Below are 19,049 nucleotides of genomic sequence, written 5' to 3' on the forward strand. Positions count from 1 at the left end.
CTGCACCAAATTTGTCCTTGGCGCATACGTTGAAAAATCTCCACACCATTGTGGAACGTGGCCTCAATGGGGGAGTTTTTCTAGGCTGGCTACAAGAGGGAACATTTTGGGCCCTGCTGGCTGTGGCCTGGCTTCTGTGAAGCAGCTGTCCTCTGCCTCTGGACATGCCTCTACCTCTAGCCACCTTTTTTGGTACTGCGCTTGCCTCCTGATCTACACTGCTTTCCCCGCTTGACATCCGCCCTGTCCAGGTCGGGTCAGTGTCCTCGTCGTCCACCACCTCCTCTGCCAATTCCTCTCCTCTTCCTGCAAACCGCACATGACAACAGCCTGCCCTGATGGCAACTGTGTCTCGCCATCGTCACTGAGGACGGGTTGCTGGTCCACAACCACAAAATTGCCAGGAGATGGGCTTCAGGACACACAAAGTCGTCTGGTAGCTCCTGGGATTCGTGAAGTGGTTGGACAGAATGAGAGAGTAAAAGGACCCAAAAACAGATCCTGGGAGGAGGCAAAGGTGGGTGACTGCCTTAGTATTCGATTGAATACCTACTCGATCAAACGGTATTCGCTCATCTCTAGTGCTTACCCTTCTTAGGACTGAGGAGACACAGACAACCCTAGGTTGGGCCCTATATGTTCCATGCTAGACCTGGCTACTGATGGGTGTATGTCACTTAATCAGATTGCATGAAGATTACCTTAATCGTGGCTGGTTGAGTTACTGCATATTTGGCTTGAACAATACATAAGCCACAATACAGAGACTGATGGAGCTGGGTGTGGGGAAGCTAAACCAAAAATGCTGCTGTGTCATCTGTATGACATTGTCCTCTTCTCTACCAAGGATAAGGAGCTTAAGGAAATTCTGGACATAGTGACTGGAGGAGCATGGAACCCTGAAAGTGCAACCTCCTCCATGAAAGTGTTGAGTATCTGGTACATGGGATGTTCAAGAAGGGTGAGCGACCTGTGGATATGAAGGTTCAGGTTCATGGCCACCAACACCAGTGAACTCTGCTCATTGCTTTGACTAGAGAACTATTACCACCACTTTATCAAGGACTTCGCCAAGGTCGCAGCCCAAAGTTGGAACCATCCGTGGGGTGACCAAAGGAATCCCCAAGTGTCCTCTGATATCAGTCTTGTCTTTTCTAGCTCATCACCTCTTACAGTCACCCCGTATCCCTGCCTCCATGTATTTCTCAGGCTGAGCCCACTACGACCATGACTGCGCTGTCTTATAACTTAGTTCACATTACTTCCTTACAGGACATGTTTACGACCTTGGTTTTCAGAATTTCTGCAAAACTCCTTTATCTTCTCCCCTGTGATGGAGCCAAATGATCAGATTCCATCTTTTGATGCCAAGAAACGACAAGTCATACAAAGAAAAATCTTACTAATTATAACCCAGGCTGAGCTTTTTATGAAGAGGGCCAGGCCACAAAACATGGTGTGACCTGTCCTAGAAACGTACCAGCCTCGAGAATCTACAATGTGGGACAGGAACCAGAGAACTGGAATATGGAGGAATGGGGGTGAGGAGCAGTAAATGGGGACTGAGAAATAAGCCGGGCTCTCTGGGACTCGACCTGGGGCTGCTCGTGAGCTTTGTTTTTTTCAATACAGTCCTATAGAACAGAATGTTGGGCCAGCACGTAGATATAGCATAACATCCTATGACCAGAAGACCCCTTTATCTGTGGCCGGCCAGCTTCTCAGCCACCAGGATGCCACCATATTTCATTTTTATTTTTTCGCTTTTCACTCCCCTCTTCCCAAAGACATAACTCTTTTATTTGTCAGTTCACAGAGCGATACTAAGGGCACCGATAAATATTCTGTACAATGTATTGGGAAGCTAGAAAAAAAAATCAAAGTGGAACAAAAACATCTCCACATGACCTAGGATATCCATATGGAACCCAGTGCACATGTGTGTCCACCATGGAAGAGGAAAGGTCCCGGACATGCACACCCAGCGTCGTCCGCGTTGTGATGGTGCACACTGAGGATGCAGAAGGCTGCTTCACACAACCTAGAGAGGTCAAGGGTTACACTATTGTTCTCTGGCATCAGCCCTCTGTGTCATGAACTCACCTTCTCCTACTAGGGTTGAGCGATCAGGATCGGAAAAGATCAGATTCCGATCGTCGATCGAGTACATTTTACGAACACGATTGGAATTCCTATCCCAATCTTATCTGGCGGGATCAAGGTTGGAGGTTATCTGCTCTGACAACTCTGCACTGAAAACTTATCTCTGCTGCGCCGATGTTGCCAAATCCTGGAATTCCTGCTCACTGGGTCAGAAGGGATAGTATAAGTATATCTCTAGTGAGACAACACTATACAGGGACTTATTATCTTATCTTATGGTAGAGTTGGAAGGGACCTGAAGGGCCATCGGGTCCAACCCCCTGCGAGTGCAGGTTTTCCTAAATCATTGCAGCTATATGTTTATCCAGATTGCGCTTGAAGATTTCCATTGATGGAGCGCCCACCACCTCCCGTGGCAGCCTATTCCACTCTCTCACTCCCCTCACTGTCAGAAAGTTTTTCCTAATGTCTAATCTGTATCTCTTTCCCTGCAGTTTCATCCCATTGCTTCTTGTACTTCCTTGTGCTAATGAGAATAGGGGAGATCCCTCTGCACTGTGACTACCTTTCAGATATTTGTAGACTGCTATTAAATCTCCCCTCAGCCTTCTCTTCTGCAAACTAAACAGTCCCAGTTCTTTTAGCCGCTCCTCATAGGACATGGTTTGCAGACCTTCCACCATTTTGGTTGCTCTTCTCTGGACTTGCTCCAATATATCGTTGTCTTTCTTGAATTGAGGCGCCCAGAACTGTACACAGTATTCCAGGTGTGGTCTGACCAGGGAAGAGGACAGCGGAATAATGACCTCTCTTCATCTAGATTCAATGCTTGTCTTAATACATCCCAGAATTTTATTCGCCTTTTTTGCAGCAGCACCGCACTGTTGGCTCATGTTGAATTTGTGATCTACTAATTCAACATGAGCCAACAGACCATATTATTATTAGACCATAAAAGCATGTATTTAATCCAGGCATTGATCAATAGGGAGCGACCTTCTAAAAGATGGTGCTAGAGCAAGTTCCTCTTTTCAACCAGGACTGTCTTACTTGCATGGTCACTCTGATGGGCTTTAGCTGCCGGGCCCTGTATATACCTTGAACTTCATTCTCTTGAGCCTGGACCCCGGACGGTTTCCCTATAAGAGGATCAGTAGCGCTAAGGTTTATAGCACATGCCACATATTGTCCAAATGTAAAGTGTCTGAAAAGCAAAAGAAACCAACACTGGCCCCATCAACCCTCCCTGAGGACATGACCAAAGGCATTGGAAGAATTCCTAATAACTTTATACTTCTTCATTATGTTTCCTTCTCTAACCATTCTCATATCTCATCTTACGACCCATCTGAATGGTTCCTGTAGGATTTTCCAGATCTCCTCACGGATCAGGTTTGTCTTCATCCCATAGACCAGTGGGTTGAGCAGAGGTGGAACCAGGAGGTAGATGTCAGAGAAGATAATGTGGATATAAGGTGGAATATTCTTACCATATCGGTGGGATAGGAAGGAGAATATGGCCATGGTGTAAAAGCTTAGAAACACAGAGATATGAGGGGTGCAGGTGTTAAAGGTCCTCAGACGAGCGTCTTTAGATGGAAGACGGAAGACGGCATTGAATATCATGATGTACGATAAGAAGATCAAGAGCAAATCGACACCAAGAATGGTGAAAGCCACAAACAGACCATATATACTATTGACCCGGATGTCAGCGTCAGCGAGCTTCACCACGGCCATGTGCTCACAGTAGGAATGTCTAATGATGTTGCTCCTGAATCCAGGGAACGTCTTTATCATAAGAAGACAAGGACCGACCAGAACAACTGCCCTGACCAGAATGACAATGACCAGTCTGACTATCAGCCTCCTGGTTATTATGGAGCTATATCGGAGAGGCTTATATATGGCGATGTAACGGTCATAAGCCATGGAAACCAAGAATCCAGATTCAATACTGGTGAAAGAATGAATGAAGAACATCTGGAGAAGACATCCATTAAAGCTAATGGCTCTGTCATTGAACCAGAAGATGGACAATATTTTGGGGGCTACACTTGTACATAGAAGAACATCATTACATGACAACATGAAGAGGAAGATATACATAGGTTGGTGGAGTCTTGGAGACACGAGGATGACGACCATCACTAAGAAGTTTCCAAGCAAAGCAAATATATAAATGATACAGAAAGGGATGAAGATCCAGATATGTTCATGTTCTAAGCCTGGAATACCGACCAGTAGGAAGTAGGTGGGATAGAAGGTGGAGTTCATCATCATCTTCTCCTGCAGGGTTGTTTCCAAACATCACTTTTGTCCCCTTCTCAGCTGGACTGACCATGGGTAACCTGAAGATGAGATACAGGAGAATGAATCAGTATTGAGTATGTTGAGATGGAGCTGGCATTGGCCTGAGCTACATGTTCTCCCTATAGGGCTACACTGCATTGTATAGGAGCAACGTAGGAAGATAAAATAAGAAGAGAACAATCCATACTGTAGAAGAAACCATCCACTTCACCCCTATGACCTATCTGAGCCTTTCCTGTTCCCTGACCCTGTTCACAGCTCTGGACATGACTCCTCAGTAACCGTCTTAACCAGACCCATACAGCAAGGTCAGCTGCCCAAGGTCACCTGGTTCTCACTGATCCTCAATTATAAAGACTGTAGATAATTGTAAGGGTGGGTTAATGGTTTGGGAGAACCCCGGTGACATGTGCTGAGTCCTTTACTGTTTGAGCTATTGTTTGTATATATCTAGGGATCAGCAAACCAGTTCGTAAACTGAACTTTGCAAAACTTTGTATAGATGAGGCAGAGAAGAAGAATCATGAGACCTCAGGGATCTGGTGGGCTTCCCCATGATGTTTTGCAAGCAGCTTTCACGAGAGAGGACCTTTCTGGGGACGTCACGAGCCCCGTCGTGATATTGGCATTCCCTATGTGATTGCTGGGGCCCAATTACAGGTCTCAGTGATTCCTCAGGGCTGAGACATCACCCAGGAGGCCAGAAGCAGCCAACAAATGACCAACGAGAACTGCTATGGAGCACTGGCCACCATAAGGGAGTCCAGGAGAGGCGAGGGGAGGTATCAATGTTCATTATTCTATCACATCTCCCTTGGGTCCCCCATCTCTGGTTAGAAGGTGTTACTGCACCCAAGCCCTAGTGGAACAGTGTAGTGAGTATGAGGTCAAATATTAGGCTTTTTCAGTAGGACTAACCACAGGTACGAGGTACGAAAGGTCTCCGCTCTACCTTGAAATGTATTCAGTTGGTCAAACCTATCTTTGAAGTGGAGACATACCTGGTACCTTGGGAAGAGGAAGCTGAGGAGGGACAAGACATATCTGTAGAAATAAGTGATTTGACGTGATAAGTTATTATGTTTGTGGACTACACATAGAATATAAGGTCACTGTTTGCACTTGAAGGAAGTTCAATTCACCACCAAGTCCAAGAAACACCAAAAATCACTGTCAGGACAGTCGTGAAACGGAAGAACCAACAATGGTGGAAAGGAAAGGCTCAGGAACTGGAGGAACCATATACAGAGCAATGGTAGTAATGTAGGCTGTGGATTCAGGCTTCAGGCTGGTGGCCGGTAAGGGGCACAGGGGCAGGTGTCAATTTTATCGCACCCCTGGATTGATGGAGGTTGTTTTCACCTCCCCTCCATCAGCTGAAGATCTTGAGTATAAATGGTTGACTTTTCAGCCCATGTCAAGTCATACAACCGAAACCTCTCGTTGTATTTCTAGTAGACTTTGCGTTTCGATTCCTCTGCACAATGTCAGTGAATGGGAACGTTATTATTTGCTTACAAAGGCTAAAATCCCATCTTGATCTATTCTTGCTCATGGCAGATGGTAGAGATGAGTTAACCAATTCATACCTAGAGATGGCTGCTGTATATATGTATACCACGGCTGCTGTATATATGTGTAATAGGTGGAGGCCCGGGGGAGGTGACAAAAATAAAAACATGGACTCATCTACCATCACTTCTTTTGAGGCTCGTCGCGTTGTTCGCTGGTGATGTCATGGGGCCACCACTGAGGCCTGTGATGGGGTCACCAGCAGTCACATGGGCACACCGGGCGTCATGACCTCAGTTGCAGGATAGGAAAGAGCAGTCATTTCAGCCATATTTCTGGTGCAGGTGGTCCTGGCTGGGGCCCAATACGCAGCAGTCATTGACAGGCTCAAACTCACGGTACAAGACACTGCGCTGAGGTTATTTTCTGCAGGGTGTGAATGGGACTCATTGCAGTACCATCCACTAGACCAATACAGCGGATTTGCAGCAATTTCACAAAGGTTAACCTGCAGCGAGTTCTCGACTTTTGCACCTGGGCTGGAAAAATATGCTGTACTGAAAGCAAAACTTTTTGTGTGAAATCATGTGAAGTTGTGTGACAAGATCCATTTTCCTGTCCTTTATTTGCAGTCTGGCCTATATTTGCACCGTGTCTCCTATCTCTATGGACTGTGGTATCTTGGAGACCTCGAAGACCTGGGAGACCCCTGTATTTTCAGCAACAACAAGAAAAAAGACAGGGCACCGAGCCAACCCTAGTGTAGTATTTGGGAACACAAAATGGAACAATAGGCAAGCAAACAATGGCGGATCACCTCGTGAGGTTGTGTGAAATGCAACAGCCAAAAAGCATATAGTTAGCTGTAGAGACCATTAGGGTAGCAGCTGGGGATACCTCATGGGGACTTCAGAGCGTCATCAAACTAGGACCAGCCTCCTCAGAAGTGCAGGCAAAGAAGCGCTCACCCAAATGGATGCAACAAAAGTTTTATTGAGACATGACGCGTTTCGGGCTACTTAGGCCTTTTTTCAAGTGCAAAGATTCACCATGCAATTCCAGCAAGTGTCCAAACCTTTGCAGCAAAGGTTTTGGAAGAGAAAGATGGTGAGGATAGGTGTGCTGCAAAGGTTTGGAGACTTGCTGGAATTGCATGGTGAATCTTTGCACTTGAAAAAGGGCCTAAGTAGCCGAAACGCGTCATGCCTCAAAAAAACTTTCGCTGTACCCTGTACTTTCAGCACATTGTGTCCTAAATCAACAGCTCTAATGGGAGAATCTCCAACGTGAACGCGAATTCTCTTTGGTTTTTCCATCAAACTGAGATTTTACTTGATATTTTGGGACCCCAATGCAAAATCTGTAAAAGGGCCCCTCTTTACCCTGTGAGGTTTAGACTAGTGGTATATGATATGTGTTATGGGGCACCTGCTACTGCTGTGGCCCCTGTAGCTTTACCCCTGTCATCAAGTGCACCAGACTGGATAGTAACCCCATGTGAGACAACCTCTCGGAGGTCACATCGTCCCGTGAATGGAAACTTAGTTTGTTTCCACAACCACATCATCATCTAGCTCAAAAACATCACAGGAATGGTAGAGGATAGTCGGAGATGACCTGGCGTCAGGTGCACCACTTACTATATCACAGAGCCCTCACTTGTCCCGTTCCTTAGAGGGATTGCCTTACAGGGCACTGATATCTTCAGGTTGGAGAACATGATGTCTGTAACCTAAACATGTCACCTCCTAAGCCGGACAACAGCGAAAAAATCCGGAAATATCTCAAATCCCTAAATAGAAAACTAAACTAAAAAAATTAATGAGCAAATACAGGAACCTACCGAAAGCAACCGCGGCAAAACCTACTGCAGTTACTGACACGACGTCTCCAGACTTATATCGAGACACAGTCACAAGGAGCGAAGTCACCAGAGAACAAGATCAAGGAGCTCAGAGACGTCCCCCAAGGAATCTCCAGAACACTCATCTGGCAACATAATGACCATCCCGAATGCCAAGAAGCAGAAGGCGAGAATCTGGAGACAATAGATCAGTGATTGTGTCATCAAAGAACAATGGTCTATAAAGGGTTAAATGGTTAGGTTTTTAGGTTTTTGTAGAGTCAGAAAGCGGAAGATGAGGAACAGCCCTGACCATAGGAGCTTACAATCTATAAGAGGAGATACATGAGGAGGAGGAGTAAGAGTCCTGACCATAGGAGCTTACAATCTATAAGAGGAGATACATGAGGAGGAGGAGGAAGAGTCCTGACCATAGGAGCTTACAATCTATAGGAGGAGATACACGAGGAAGAGGAGTAAGAGCCCTGACCATAGGAGCTTACAATCTATAGGAGGAGATACACGAGGAAGAGGAGTAAGAGCCCTGACCATAGGAGCTTACAATCTATAGGAGGAGATACACGAGGAGGAGGAGTAAGAGTCCTGACCATAGGAGCTTACAATCTATAAGAGGAGATACATGAGGAGGAGGAGTAAGAGTCCTGACCATAGGAGCTTACAATCTATAAGAGGAGATACATGAGGAGGAGGAGTAAGAGTCCTGACCATAGGAGCTTACAATCTATAAGAGGAGATACACGAGGAGGAGGAGTAAGAGTCCTGACCATAGGAGCTTACAATCTATAAGAGGAGATACATGAGGAGGAGGAGTAAGAGTCCTAACCATAGGAGCTTACAATCTATAAGAGGAGATACATGAGGAGGAGGAGGAAGAGTCCTGACCATAGGAGCTTACAATCTATAAGAGGAGATACATGAGGAGGAGGAGTAAGAGTCCTGACCATAGGAGTTTACAATCTATAAGAGGAGATACATGAGGAGGAGGAGTAAGAGTCCTGACCATAGGAGCTTACAATCTATAAGAGGAGATACATGAGGAGGAGGAGTAAGAGTCCTGACCATAGGAGCTTACAATCTATAGGAGGAGATACATGAGGAGGAGGAGTAAGAGTCCTGACCATAGGAGCTTACAATCTATAAGAGGAGATACACGAGGAGGAGGAGTAAGAGTCCTGACCATAGGAGCTTACAATCTATAAGAGGAGATACATGAGGAGGAGGAGTAAGAGTCCTAACCATAGGAGCTTACAATCTATAAGAGGAGATACATGAGGAGGAGGAGGAAGAGTCCTGACCATAGGAGCTTACAATCTATAAGAGGAGATACATGAGGAGGAGGAGTAAGAGTCCTGACCATAGGAGCTTACAATCTATAGGAGGAGATACATGAGGAGGAGGAGTAAGAGTCCTGACCACAGGAGCTTACAATCTATAGGAGGAGATACACGAGGAGGAGGAGTAAGAGTCCTGACCATAGGAGCTTACAATCTATAAGAGGAGATACACGAGGAGGAGGAGTAAGAGTCCTGACCATAGGAGCTTACAATCTATAAGAGGAGATACACGAGGAGGAGGAGTAAGAGTCCTGACCATAGGAGCTTACAATCTATAAGAGGAGATACACGAGGAGGAGGAGTAAGAGTCCTGACCATAGGAGCTTACAATCTATAAGAGGAGATACACGAGGAGGAGGAGTAAGAGTCCTGACCATAGGAGCTTACAATCTATAAGAGGAGATACATGAGGAGGAGGAGTAAGAGTCCTGACCATAGGAGCTTACAATCTATAAGAGGAGATACATGAGGAGGAGGAGTAAGAGTCCTGACCATAGGAGCTTACAATCTATAAGAGGAGATACACGAGGAAGAGGAGTAAGAGTCCTGACCATAGGAGCTTACAATCTATAAAAGGAGATACATGAGGAGGAGGAGGAACAGACCTGACCATAGGAGCTTACAATCTATAAGAGGAGATACACGAGGAGGAGGAGTAAGAGTCCTGACCATAGGAGCTTACAATCTATAAGAGGAGATACATGAGGAGGAGGAGTAAGAGTCCTAACCATAGGAGCTTACAATCTATAAGAGGAGATACATGAGGAGGAGGAGGAAGAGTCCTGACCATAGGAGCTTACAATCTATAAGAGGAGATACATGAGGAAGAGGAGGAAGAGTCCTGACCATAGGAGCTTACAATCTATAAGAGGAGATACATGAGGAGGAGGAGTAAGAGTCCTGACCATAGGAGCTTACAATCTATAAGAGGAGATACATGAGGAGGAGGAGTAAGAGTCCTGACCATAGGAGCTTACAATCTATAAGAGGAGATACATGAGGAGGAGGAGTAAGAGTCCTGACCATAGGAGCTTACAATCTATAAGAGGAGATACACGAGGAGGAGGAGTAAGAGTCCTGACCATAGGAGCTTACAATCTATAGGAGGAGATACACGAGGAGGAGGAGTAAGAGTCCTGACCATAGGAGCTTACAATCTATAAGAGGAGATACAAGAGGAGGAGGAGTAAGAGTCCTGACCATAGGAGCTTACAATCTATAAGAGGAGATACATGAGGAGGAGGAGTAAGAGTCCTGACCATAGGAGCTTACAATCTATAAGAGGAGATACACGAGGAGGAGGAGTAAGAGTCCTGACCATAGGAGCTTACAATCTATAAGAGGAGATATATGAGGAGGAGGAGTAAGAGTCCTGACCATAGGAGCTTACAATCTATAAGAGGAGATACACGAGGAAGAGGAGTAAGAGTCCTGACCATAGGAGCTTACAATCTATAAAAGGAGATACATGAGGAGGAGGAGGAACAGACCTGACCATAGGAGCTTACAATCTATAAGAGGAGATACACGAGGAGGAGGAGTAAGAGTCCTGACCATAGGAGCTTACAATCTATAAGAGGAGATACATGAGGAGGAGGAGGAAGAGTCCTGACCATAGGAGCTTACAATCTATAAGAGGAGATACATGAGGAAGAGGAGGAAGAGTCCTGACCATAGGAGCTTACAATCTATAAGAGGAGATACATGAGGAGGAGGAGTAAGAGTCCTGACCATAGGAGCTTACAATCTATAAGAGGAGATACATGAGGAGGAGGAGTAAGAGTCCTGACCATAGGAGCTTACAATCTATAAGAGGAGATACACGAGGAGGAGGAGGAAGAGTCCTGACCATAGGAGCTTACAATCTATAAGAGGAGATACACGAGGAGGAGGAGGAAGAGTCCTGACCATAGGAGCTTACAATCTATAAGAGGAGATACATGAGGAAGAGGAGGAAGAGTCCTGACCATAGGAGCTTACAATCTATAAGAGGAGATACATGAGGAGGAGGAGTAAGAGTCCTGACCATAGGAGCTTACAATCTATAAGAGGAGATACATGAGGAGGAGGAGTAAGAGTCCTGACCATAGGAGCTTACAATCTATAAGAGGAGATACATGAGGAAGAGGAGTAAGAGTCCTGACCATAGGAGCTTACAATCTATAGGAGGAGATACATGAGGAGGAGGAGTAAGAGTCCTGACCATAGGAGCTTACAATCTATAAGAGGAGATACATGAGGAGGAGGAGTAAGAGTCCTGACCATAGGAGCTTACAATCTATAAGAGGAGATACACGAGGAGGAGGAGTAAGAGTCCTGAGCATAGGAGCTTACAATCTATAAGAGGAGATACACGAGGAGGAGGAGTAAGAGTCCTGACCATAGGAGCTTACAATCTATAAGAGGAGATATATGAGGAGGAGGAGTAAGAGTCCTGACCATAGGAGCTTACAATCTATAAGAGGAGATACATGAGGAGGAGGAGTAAGAGTCCTGACCATAGGAGCTTACAATCTATAAGAGGAGATACATGAGGAGGAGGAGTAAGAGTCCTGACCATAGGAGCTTACAATCTATAGGAGGAGATACACGAGGAGGAGGAGGAAGAGTCCTGACCATAGGAGCTTACAATCTATAAGAGGAGATACACGAGGAGGAGGAGTAAGAGTCCTGACCATAGGAGCTTACAATCTATAAGAGGAGATACAAGAGGAGGAGGAGTAAGAGTCCTGACCATAGGAGCTTACAATCTATAAGAGGAGATACATGAGGAGGAGGAGTAAGAGTCCTGACCATAGGAGCTTACAATCTATAAGAGGAGATACATGAGGAGGAGGAGTAAGAGTCCTGACCATAGGAGCTTACAATCTATAAGAGGAGATACATGAGGAGGAGGAGTAAGAGTCCTGACCATAGGAGCTTACAATCTATAAGAGGAGATACATGAGGAGGAGGAGTAAGAGTCCTGACCATAGGAGCTTACAATCTATAAGAGGAGATACATGAGGAGGAGGAGTAAGAGTCCTGACCATAGGAGCTTACAATCTATAAGAGGAGATACATGAGGAGGAGGAGTAAGAGTCCTGACCATAGGAGCTTACAATCTATAAGAGGAGATACATGAGGAAGAGGGGGAAGAGTCCTGACCATAGGAGCTTACAATCTATAGGAGGAGATACATGAGGAGGAGGAGTAAGAGTCCTGACCATAGGAGCTTACAATCTATAAGAGGAGATACATGAGGAGGAGGAGTAAGAGTCCTGACCATAGGAGCTTACAATCTATAAGAGGAGATACATGAGGAGGAGGAGTATTAGTCCTGACCATAGGAGCTTACAATCTATAAGAGGAGATACACGAGGAGGAGGAAGAGTCCTGAGCATAGGAGCTTACAATCTATAAGAGGAGATACATGAGGAGGAGGAGTAAGAGTCCTGACCATAGGAGCTTACAATCTATAGGAGGAGATACATGAGGAGGAGGAGTAAGAGTCCTGACCATAGGAGCTTACAATCTATAAGAGGAGATACATGAGGAGGAGGAGTAAGAGTCCTGACCATAGGAGCTTACAATCTATAAGAGGAGATACAAGAGGAGGAGGAGTAAGAGTCCTGACCATAGGAGCTTACAATCTATAAGAGGAGATACAAGAGGAGGAGGAGTAAGAGTCCTGACCATAGGAGCTTACAATCTATAGGAGGAGATACATGAGGAGGAGGAGTAAGAGTCCTGACCATAGGAGCTTACAATCTATAAGAGGAGATACATGAGGAGGAGGAGTAAGAGTCCTGACCATAGGAGCTTACAATCTATTAGAGGAGATACATGAGGAGGAGGAGTAAGAGTCCTGACCATAGGAGCTTACAATCTATAAGAGGAGATACACGAGGAGGAGGAGTAAGAGTCCTGACCATAGGAGCATACAATCTATAAGAGGAGATACACGAGGAGGAGGAGTAAGAGTCCTGACCATAGGAGCTTACAATCTATTAGAGGAGATACATGAGGAGGAGGAGTAAGAGTCCTGACCATAGGAGCTTACAATCTATAAGAGGAGATACACGAGGAGGAGGAGTAAGAGTCCTGACCATAGGAGCTTACAATCTATAAGAGAAGATACACGAGGAAGAGGAGTAAGAGTCCTGACCATAGGAGCTTACAATCTATAAGAGGAGATACACGAGGAGGAGGAAGAGTCCTGAGCATAGGAGCTTACAATCTATAAGAGGAGATACATGAGGAGGAGGAGTAAGAGTCCTGACCATAGGAGCTTACAATCTATAAGAGGAGATACATGAGGAGGAGGAGTAAGAGTCCTGACCATAGGAGCTTACAATCTATAGGAGGAGATACATGAGGAGGAGGAGTAAGAGTCCTGACCATAGGAGCTTACAATCTATAGGAGGAGATACATGAGGAGGAGGAGTAAGAGTCCTGACCATAGGAGCTTACAATCTATAGGAGGAGATACATGAGGAGGAGGAGTAAGAGTCCTGACCATAGGAGCTTACAATCTATAGGAGGAGATACATGAGGAGGAGGAGTAAGAGTCCTGACCATAGGAGCTTACAATCTATTAGAGGAGATACATGAGGAGGAGGAGTAAGAGTCCTGACCATAGGAGCTTACAATCTATTAGAGGAAATACATGAGGAGGAGGAGTAAGAGTCCTGACCATAGGAGCTTACAATCTATAAGAGGAGATACAGGAGGAGGAGGAGTAAGAGTCCTGACCATAGGAGCTTACAATCTATTAGAGGAGATACATGAGGAGGAGGAGTAAGAGTCCTAACCATAGGAGCTTACAATCTATAAGAGGAGATACATGAGGAGGAGGAGGAAGAGTCCTGACCATAGGAGCTTACAATCTATAAGAGGAGATACATGAGGAGGAGGAGTAAGAGTCCTGACCATAGGAGCTTACAATCTATAGGAGGAGATACATGAGGAGGAGGAGTAAGAGTCCTGACCATAGGAGCTTACAATCTATAGGAGGAGATACACGAGGAGGAGGAGTAAGAGTCCTGACCATAGGAGCTTACAATCTATAAGAGGAGATACATGAGGAGGAGGAGTAAGAGTCCTGACCATAGGAGCTTACAATCTATAAGAGGAGATACATGAGGAGGAGGAGTAAGAGTCCTGACCATAGGAGCTTACAATCTATAAGAGGAGATACACGAGGAGGAGGAGTAAGAGTCCTGACCATAGGAGCTTACAATCTATAGGAGGAGATACACGAGGAGGAGGAGTAAGAGTCCTGACCATAGGAGCTTACAATCTATAAGAGGAGATACAAGAGGAGGAGGAGTAAGAGTCCTGACCATAGGAGCTTACAATCTATAAGAGGAGATACATGAGGAGGAGGAGTAAGAGTCCTGACCATAGGAGCTTACAATCTATAAGAGGAGATACATGAGGAGGAGGAGGAACAGCCCTGACCATAGGAGCTTACAATCTATAAGAGGAGATACATGAGGAAGAGGAGGAAGAGTCCTGACCATAGGAGCTTACAATCTATAGGAGGAGATACATGAGGAGGAGGAGTAAGAGTCCTGACCATAGGAGCTTACAATCTATAAGAGGAGATACATGAGGAGGAGGAGTAAGAGTCCTGACCATAGGAGCTTACAATCTATAAGAGGAGATACATGAGGAGGAGGAGTAAGAGTCCTGACCATAGGAGCTTACAATCTATAAGAGGAGATACACGAGGAGGAGGAAGAGTCCTGAGCATAGGAGCTTACAATCTATAAGAGGAGATACATGAGGAGGAGGAGTAAGAGTCCTGACCATAGGAGCTTACAATCTATAAGAGGAGATACATGAGGAGGAGGAGTAAGAGTCCTGACCATAGGAGCTTACAATCTATAAGAGGAGATACAAGAGGAGGAGGAGTAAGAGTCCTGACCATAGGAGCTTACAATCTATAAGAGGAGATACAAGAGGAGGAGGAGTAAGAGTCCTGACCATAGGAGCTTACAATCTATAAGAGGAGATACACGAGGAGGAGGAGTAAGAGTCCTGACCATAGGAGCTTACAATCTATAAGAGGAGATACATGAGGAGGAGGAGTAAGAGTCCTGACCATAGGAGCTTACAATCTATTAGAGGAGATACATGAGGAGGAGGAGTAAGAGTCCTGACCATAGGAGCTTACAATCTATAAGAGGAGATACACGAGGAGGAGGAGTAAGAGTCCTGACCATAGGAGCTTACAATCTATAAGAGGAGATACACGAGGAGGAGGAGTAAGAGTCCTGACCATAGGAGCTTACAATCTATAAGAGGAGATACATGAGGAGGAGGAGTAAGAGTCCTGACCATAGGAGCTTACAATCTATAAGAGGAGATACACGAGGAGGAGGAGTAAGAGTCCTGACCATAGGAGCTTACAATCTATAAGAGAGATACACGAGGAGAGGAGTAAGAGTCCTGACCATAGGAGCTTACAATCTATATGAGGAGATACACGAGGAGGAGGAAGAGTCCTGAGCCATAGGAGCTTACAATCTATAAGAGGAGATACATGAGGAGGAGGAGTAAGAGTCCTGACCATAGGAGCTTACAATCTATAAGAGGAGATACACGAGGAGAGGAGTAAGAGTCCTGACCATAGGAGCTTACAATCTATAAGAGGAGATACACGAGGAGGAGGAGTAAGAGTCCTGACCATAGGAGCTTACAATCTATAAGAGGAGATATCATGAGGAGGAGGAGTAAGAGTCCTGACCATAGGAGCTTACAATCTATAAGAGGAGATACATGAGGAGGAGGAGTAAGAGTCCTGACCATAGGAGCTTACAATCTATAAGAGGAGATACACGAGGAGGAGGAGTAAGAGTCCTGACCATAGGAGCTTACAATCTATAAGAGGAGATACTACTGAGGAGGAGGAGTAAGAGTCCTGACCATAGGAGCTTACAATCTATAAGAGGAGATACACGAGGAAGAGGAGTAAGAGTCCTGACCATAGGAGCTTACAATCTATAAAGGAGATACATGAGGAGGAGGAGGAACAGACCTGACCATAGGAGCTTACAATCTATAAGAGGAGATACACGAGGAGGAGGAGTAAGAGTCCTGACCATAGGAGCTTACAATCTATAAGAGGAGATACATGAGGAGGAGGAGGAAGAGTCCTGACCATAGGAGCTTACAATCTATAAGAGGAGATACATGAGGAGAGGAGGAAGAGTCCTGACCATAGGAGCTTACAATCTATAAGAGGAGATACATGAGGAGGAGGAGTAAGAGTCCTGACCATAGGAGCTTACAATCTATAAGAGGAGATACATGAGGAGGAGGAGTAGAGTCCTGACCATAGGAGCTTACAATCTATAAGAGGAGATACATGAGGAGAGAGGAGTAAGAGTCCTGACCATAGGAGCTTACAATCTATAAGAGGAGATACACGAGGAGGAGGAGGAAGAGTCCTGACCATAGGAGCTTACAATCTATAAGAGGAGATACACGAGGAGGAGGAGGGAAGAGTCCTGACCATAGGAGCTTACAATCTATAAGAGGAGATACATGAGGAGAGGAGGAAGAGTCCTGACCATAGGAGCTTACAATCTATAAAGAGGAGATACATGAGGAGGAGGAGTAAGAGTCCTGACCATAGGAGCTTACAATCTATAAGGAGGAGATACATGAGGAGGAGAGGAGTAAGAGTCCTGACCATAGGAGCTTACAATCTATAAGAGGAGATACATGAGGAGGAGGAGTAAGAGTCCTGACCATAGGAGCTTACAATCTATAAGAGGAGATACATGAGGAGGAGGAGTAAGAGTCCTGACCATAGGAGCTTACAATCTATAAGAGGAGATACATGAGGAGAGGAGTAAGAGTCCTGACCATAGGAGCTTACAATCTATAGAGAGGAGATACATGAGGAGGAGGAGTAAGAGTCCTGACCATAGGAGCTTACAATCTATAAGAGGAGATACATGAGGAGGAGGAGTAAGAGTCCTGACCATAGGAGCTTACAATCTATAAGAGGAGATACACGAGGAGGAGGAGTAAGAGTCCTGACCATAGGAGCTTACAATCTATAAGAGGAGATACACGAGGAGGAGGAGTAAGAGTCCTGACCATAGGAGCTTACAATCTATAAGAGGAGATACACGAGGAGGAGGAGTAAGAGTCCTGACCATAGGAGCTTACAATCTATAGAGGGAGATACACGAGGGAGGAGGAGGAAGAGTCCTGACCATAGGAGCTTACAATCTATAAGAGGAGATACAAGAGGAGGAGGAGTAAGAGTCCTGACCATAGGAGCTTACAATCTATAAGAGGAGATACAAGAGGAGGAGGAGTAAGAGTCCTGACCATAGGAGCTTACAATCTATAAGAGGAGATACATGAGGAGGAGGAGTAAGAGTCCTGACCATAGGAGCTTACAATCTATAAGAGGAGATACATGAGGAGGAGGAGTAAGAGTCCTGACCATAGGAGCCTTACAATCTATAAGAGGAGATACATGAGGAGGAGGAGTAAGAGTCCTGACCATAGGAGCTTACAATCTATAAGAGGAGATACATGAGGAGGAGGAGTAAGAGTCCTGACCATAGGAGCTTACAATCTATAAGAGGAGATACATGAGGAGGAGGAGGAAGCTCCTGACCATAGGAGCTTACAATCTATAGAGGAGATACATGAGAAGAGGAGGAAGAGTCCTGACCATAGGAGCTTACAATCTATAGGAGGAGATACATGAGGAGGAGGAGTAAGAGTCCTGACCATAGGAGCTTACAATCTATAAGAGGAGATACATGAGGAGGAGGAGTAAGAGTCCTGACCATAGGAGCTTACAATCTATAAGAGGAGATACATGAGGAGGAGGAGTAAGAGTCCTGACCATAGGAGCTTACAATCTATAAGAGGAGATACACGAGGAGGAGAAAGAGTCCTGAGCCATAGGAGCTTACAATCTATAAGAGGAGATACATGAGGAGGAGGAGTAAGAGTCCTGACCATAGGAGCTTACAATCTATAAGAGGAGAGACAAGAGGAGGAGGAGTAAGAGTCCTGACCATAGGAGCTACAATCTATAAGAGGAGATACAAGAGGAGGAGGAGTAAGAGTCCTGACCCATAGGAGCTTACAATCTATAAGAGGAGATACTGAGGAGGAGGAGTAAGAGTCCTGACCATAGGAGCTTACAATCTATAAGAGGAGATACAAGAGGAGGAGGAGAAGAGTCCTGACCATAGGAGCTTACAATCTATAAGAGGAGATACATGAGGAGGAGGAGTAAGAGTCCTGACCATAGGAGCTTACAATCTATAAGAGGAGATACATGAGGAGGAGGAGTAAGAGTCCTGACCATAGGAGCTTACAATCTATAAGAGGAGATACATGAGGAGGAGGAGTAAGAGTCCTGACCACATAGGAGCTTACGAATCTATAAGAGGAGATACACGAGGAGGAGGAGTAAGAGTCCTGACCATAGGAGCTTACAATCTATAAGAGGAGATACACGAGGAGGAGGAGTAAGAGTCCTGACCATAGGAGCTTACAATCTATAAGAGGAGATACAGGAGGAGGAGGAGTAAGAGTTCCTGACCATAGGAGCTTACAATCTATAAGAGGAGATACACGAGGAAGGAGGAGTAAGAGTCCTGACCATAGGAGCTTACAATCTATAAGAGGAGATACAAGAGGAGGAGGAGTAAGAGTCCTGACGCATAGGAGCTTACAATCTATAAGAGGGAGATACATGAGGAGGAGGAGTAAGAGTCCTGACCATAGGAGCTTACAATCTATAAGGAGATACATGACGGAGGAGGAGTAAGAGTCCTGACGCGAGGCTTACAATCTATAGAGGTGTTACATGAGGGAGGAGGAGGTAAGATTCCTGACCATAGGAGCTTACAGATCTATAGAGAGGAGATACATGAGGAGGGGAGGAGGTAAGATGA

The 19,049-nt window shown here is 45.4% G+C and overlaps 2 protein-coding genes across 2 annotated transcripts in view; both read right to left on the minus strand.

The window, feature by feature from the left end:
* Window positions 1–3,435: 3,435 nt before the first annotated feature.
* On the minus strand, window positions 3,436–4,386 carry LOC142194216 (olfactory receptor 52A1-like). The gene has a single exon (XM_075263234.1). It carries the CDS (start codon window positions 4,384–4,386, stop codon window positions 3,436–3,438), a length of 951 nt encoding a protein of 316 aa, XP_075119335.1.
* A 917-nt stretch (window positions 4,387–5,303) lies between these two features.
* The window catches only part of LOC142194217 (olfactory receptor 52A1-like), a 31,328-nt gene continuing 17,582 nt past the window's right edge, over window positions 5,304–19,049 (minus strand). The window contains exons 3-4 of the mRNA XM_075263235.1: window positions 7,860–7,966; window positions 5,304–5,439 (exon numbers count right to left, since the gene is read on the minus strand). Coding sequence (XP_075119336.1) covers window positions 5,304–5,439; window positions 7,860–7,966 — 243 coding nt within the window. The remainder of the gene's footprint in view (window positions 5,440–7,859; window positions 7,967–19,049) is intronic.

This window comes from Leptodactylus fuscus, chromosome 2 (genome assembly GCF_031893055.1).
Source record: "Leptodactylus fuscus isolate aLepFus1 chromosome 2, aLepFus1.hap2, whole genome shotgun sequence".
NCBI lineage: Eukaryota > Metazoa > Chordata > Amphibia > Anura > Leptodactylidae > Leptodactylus > Leptodactylus fuscus.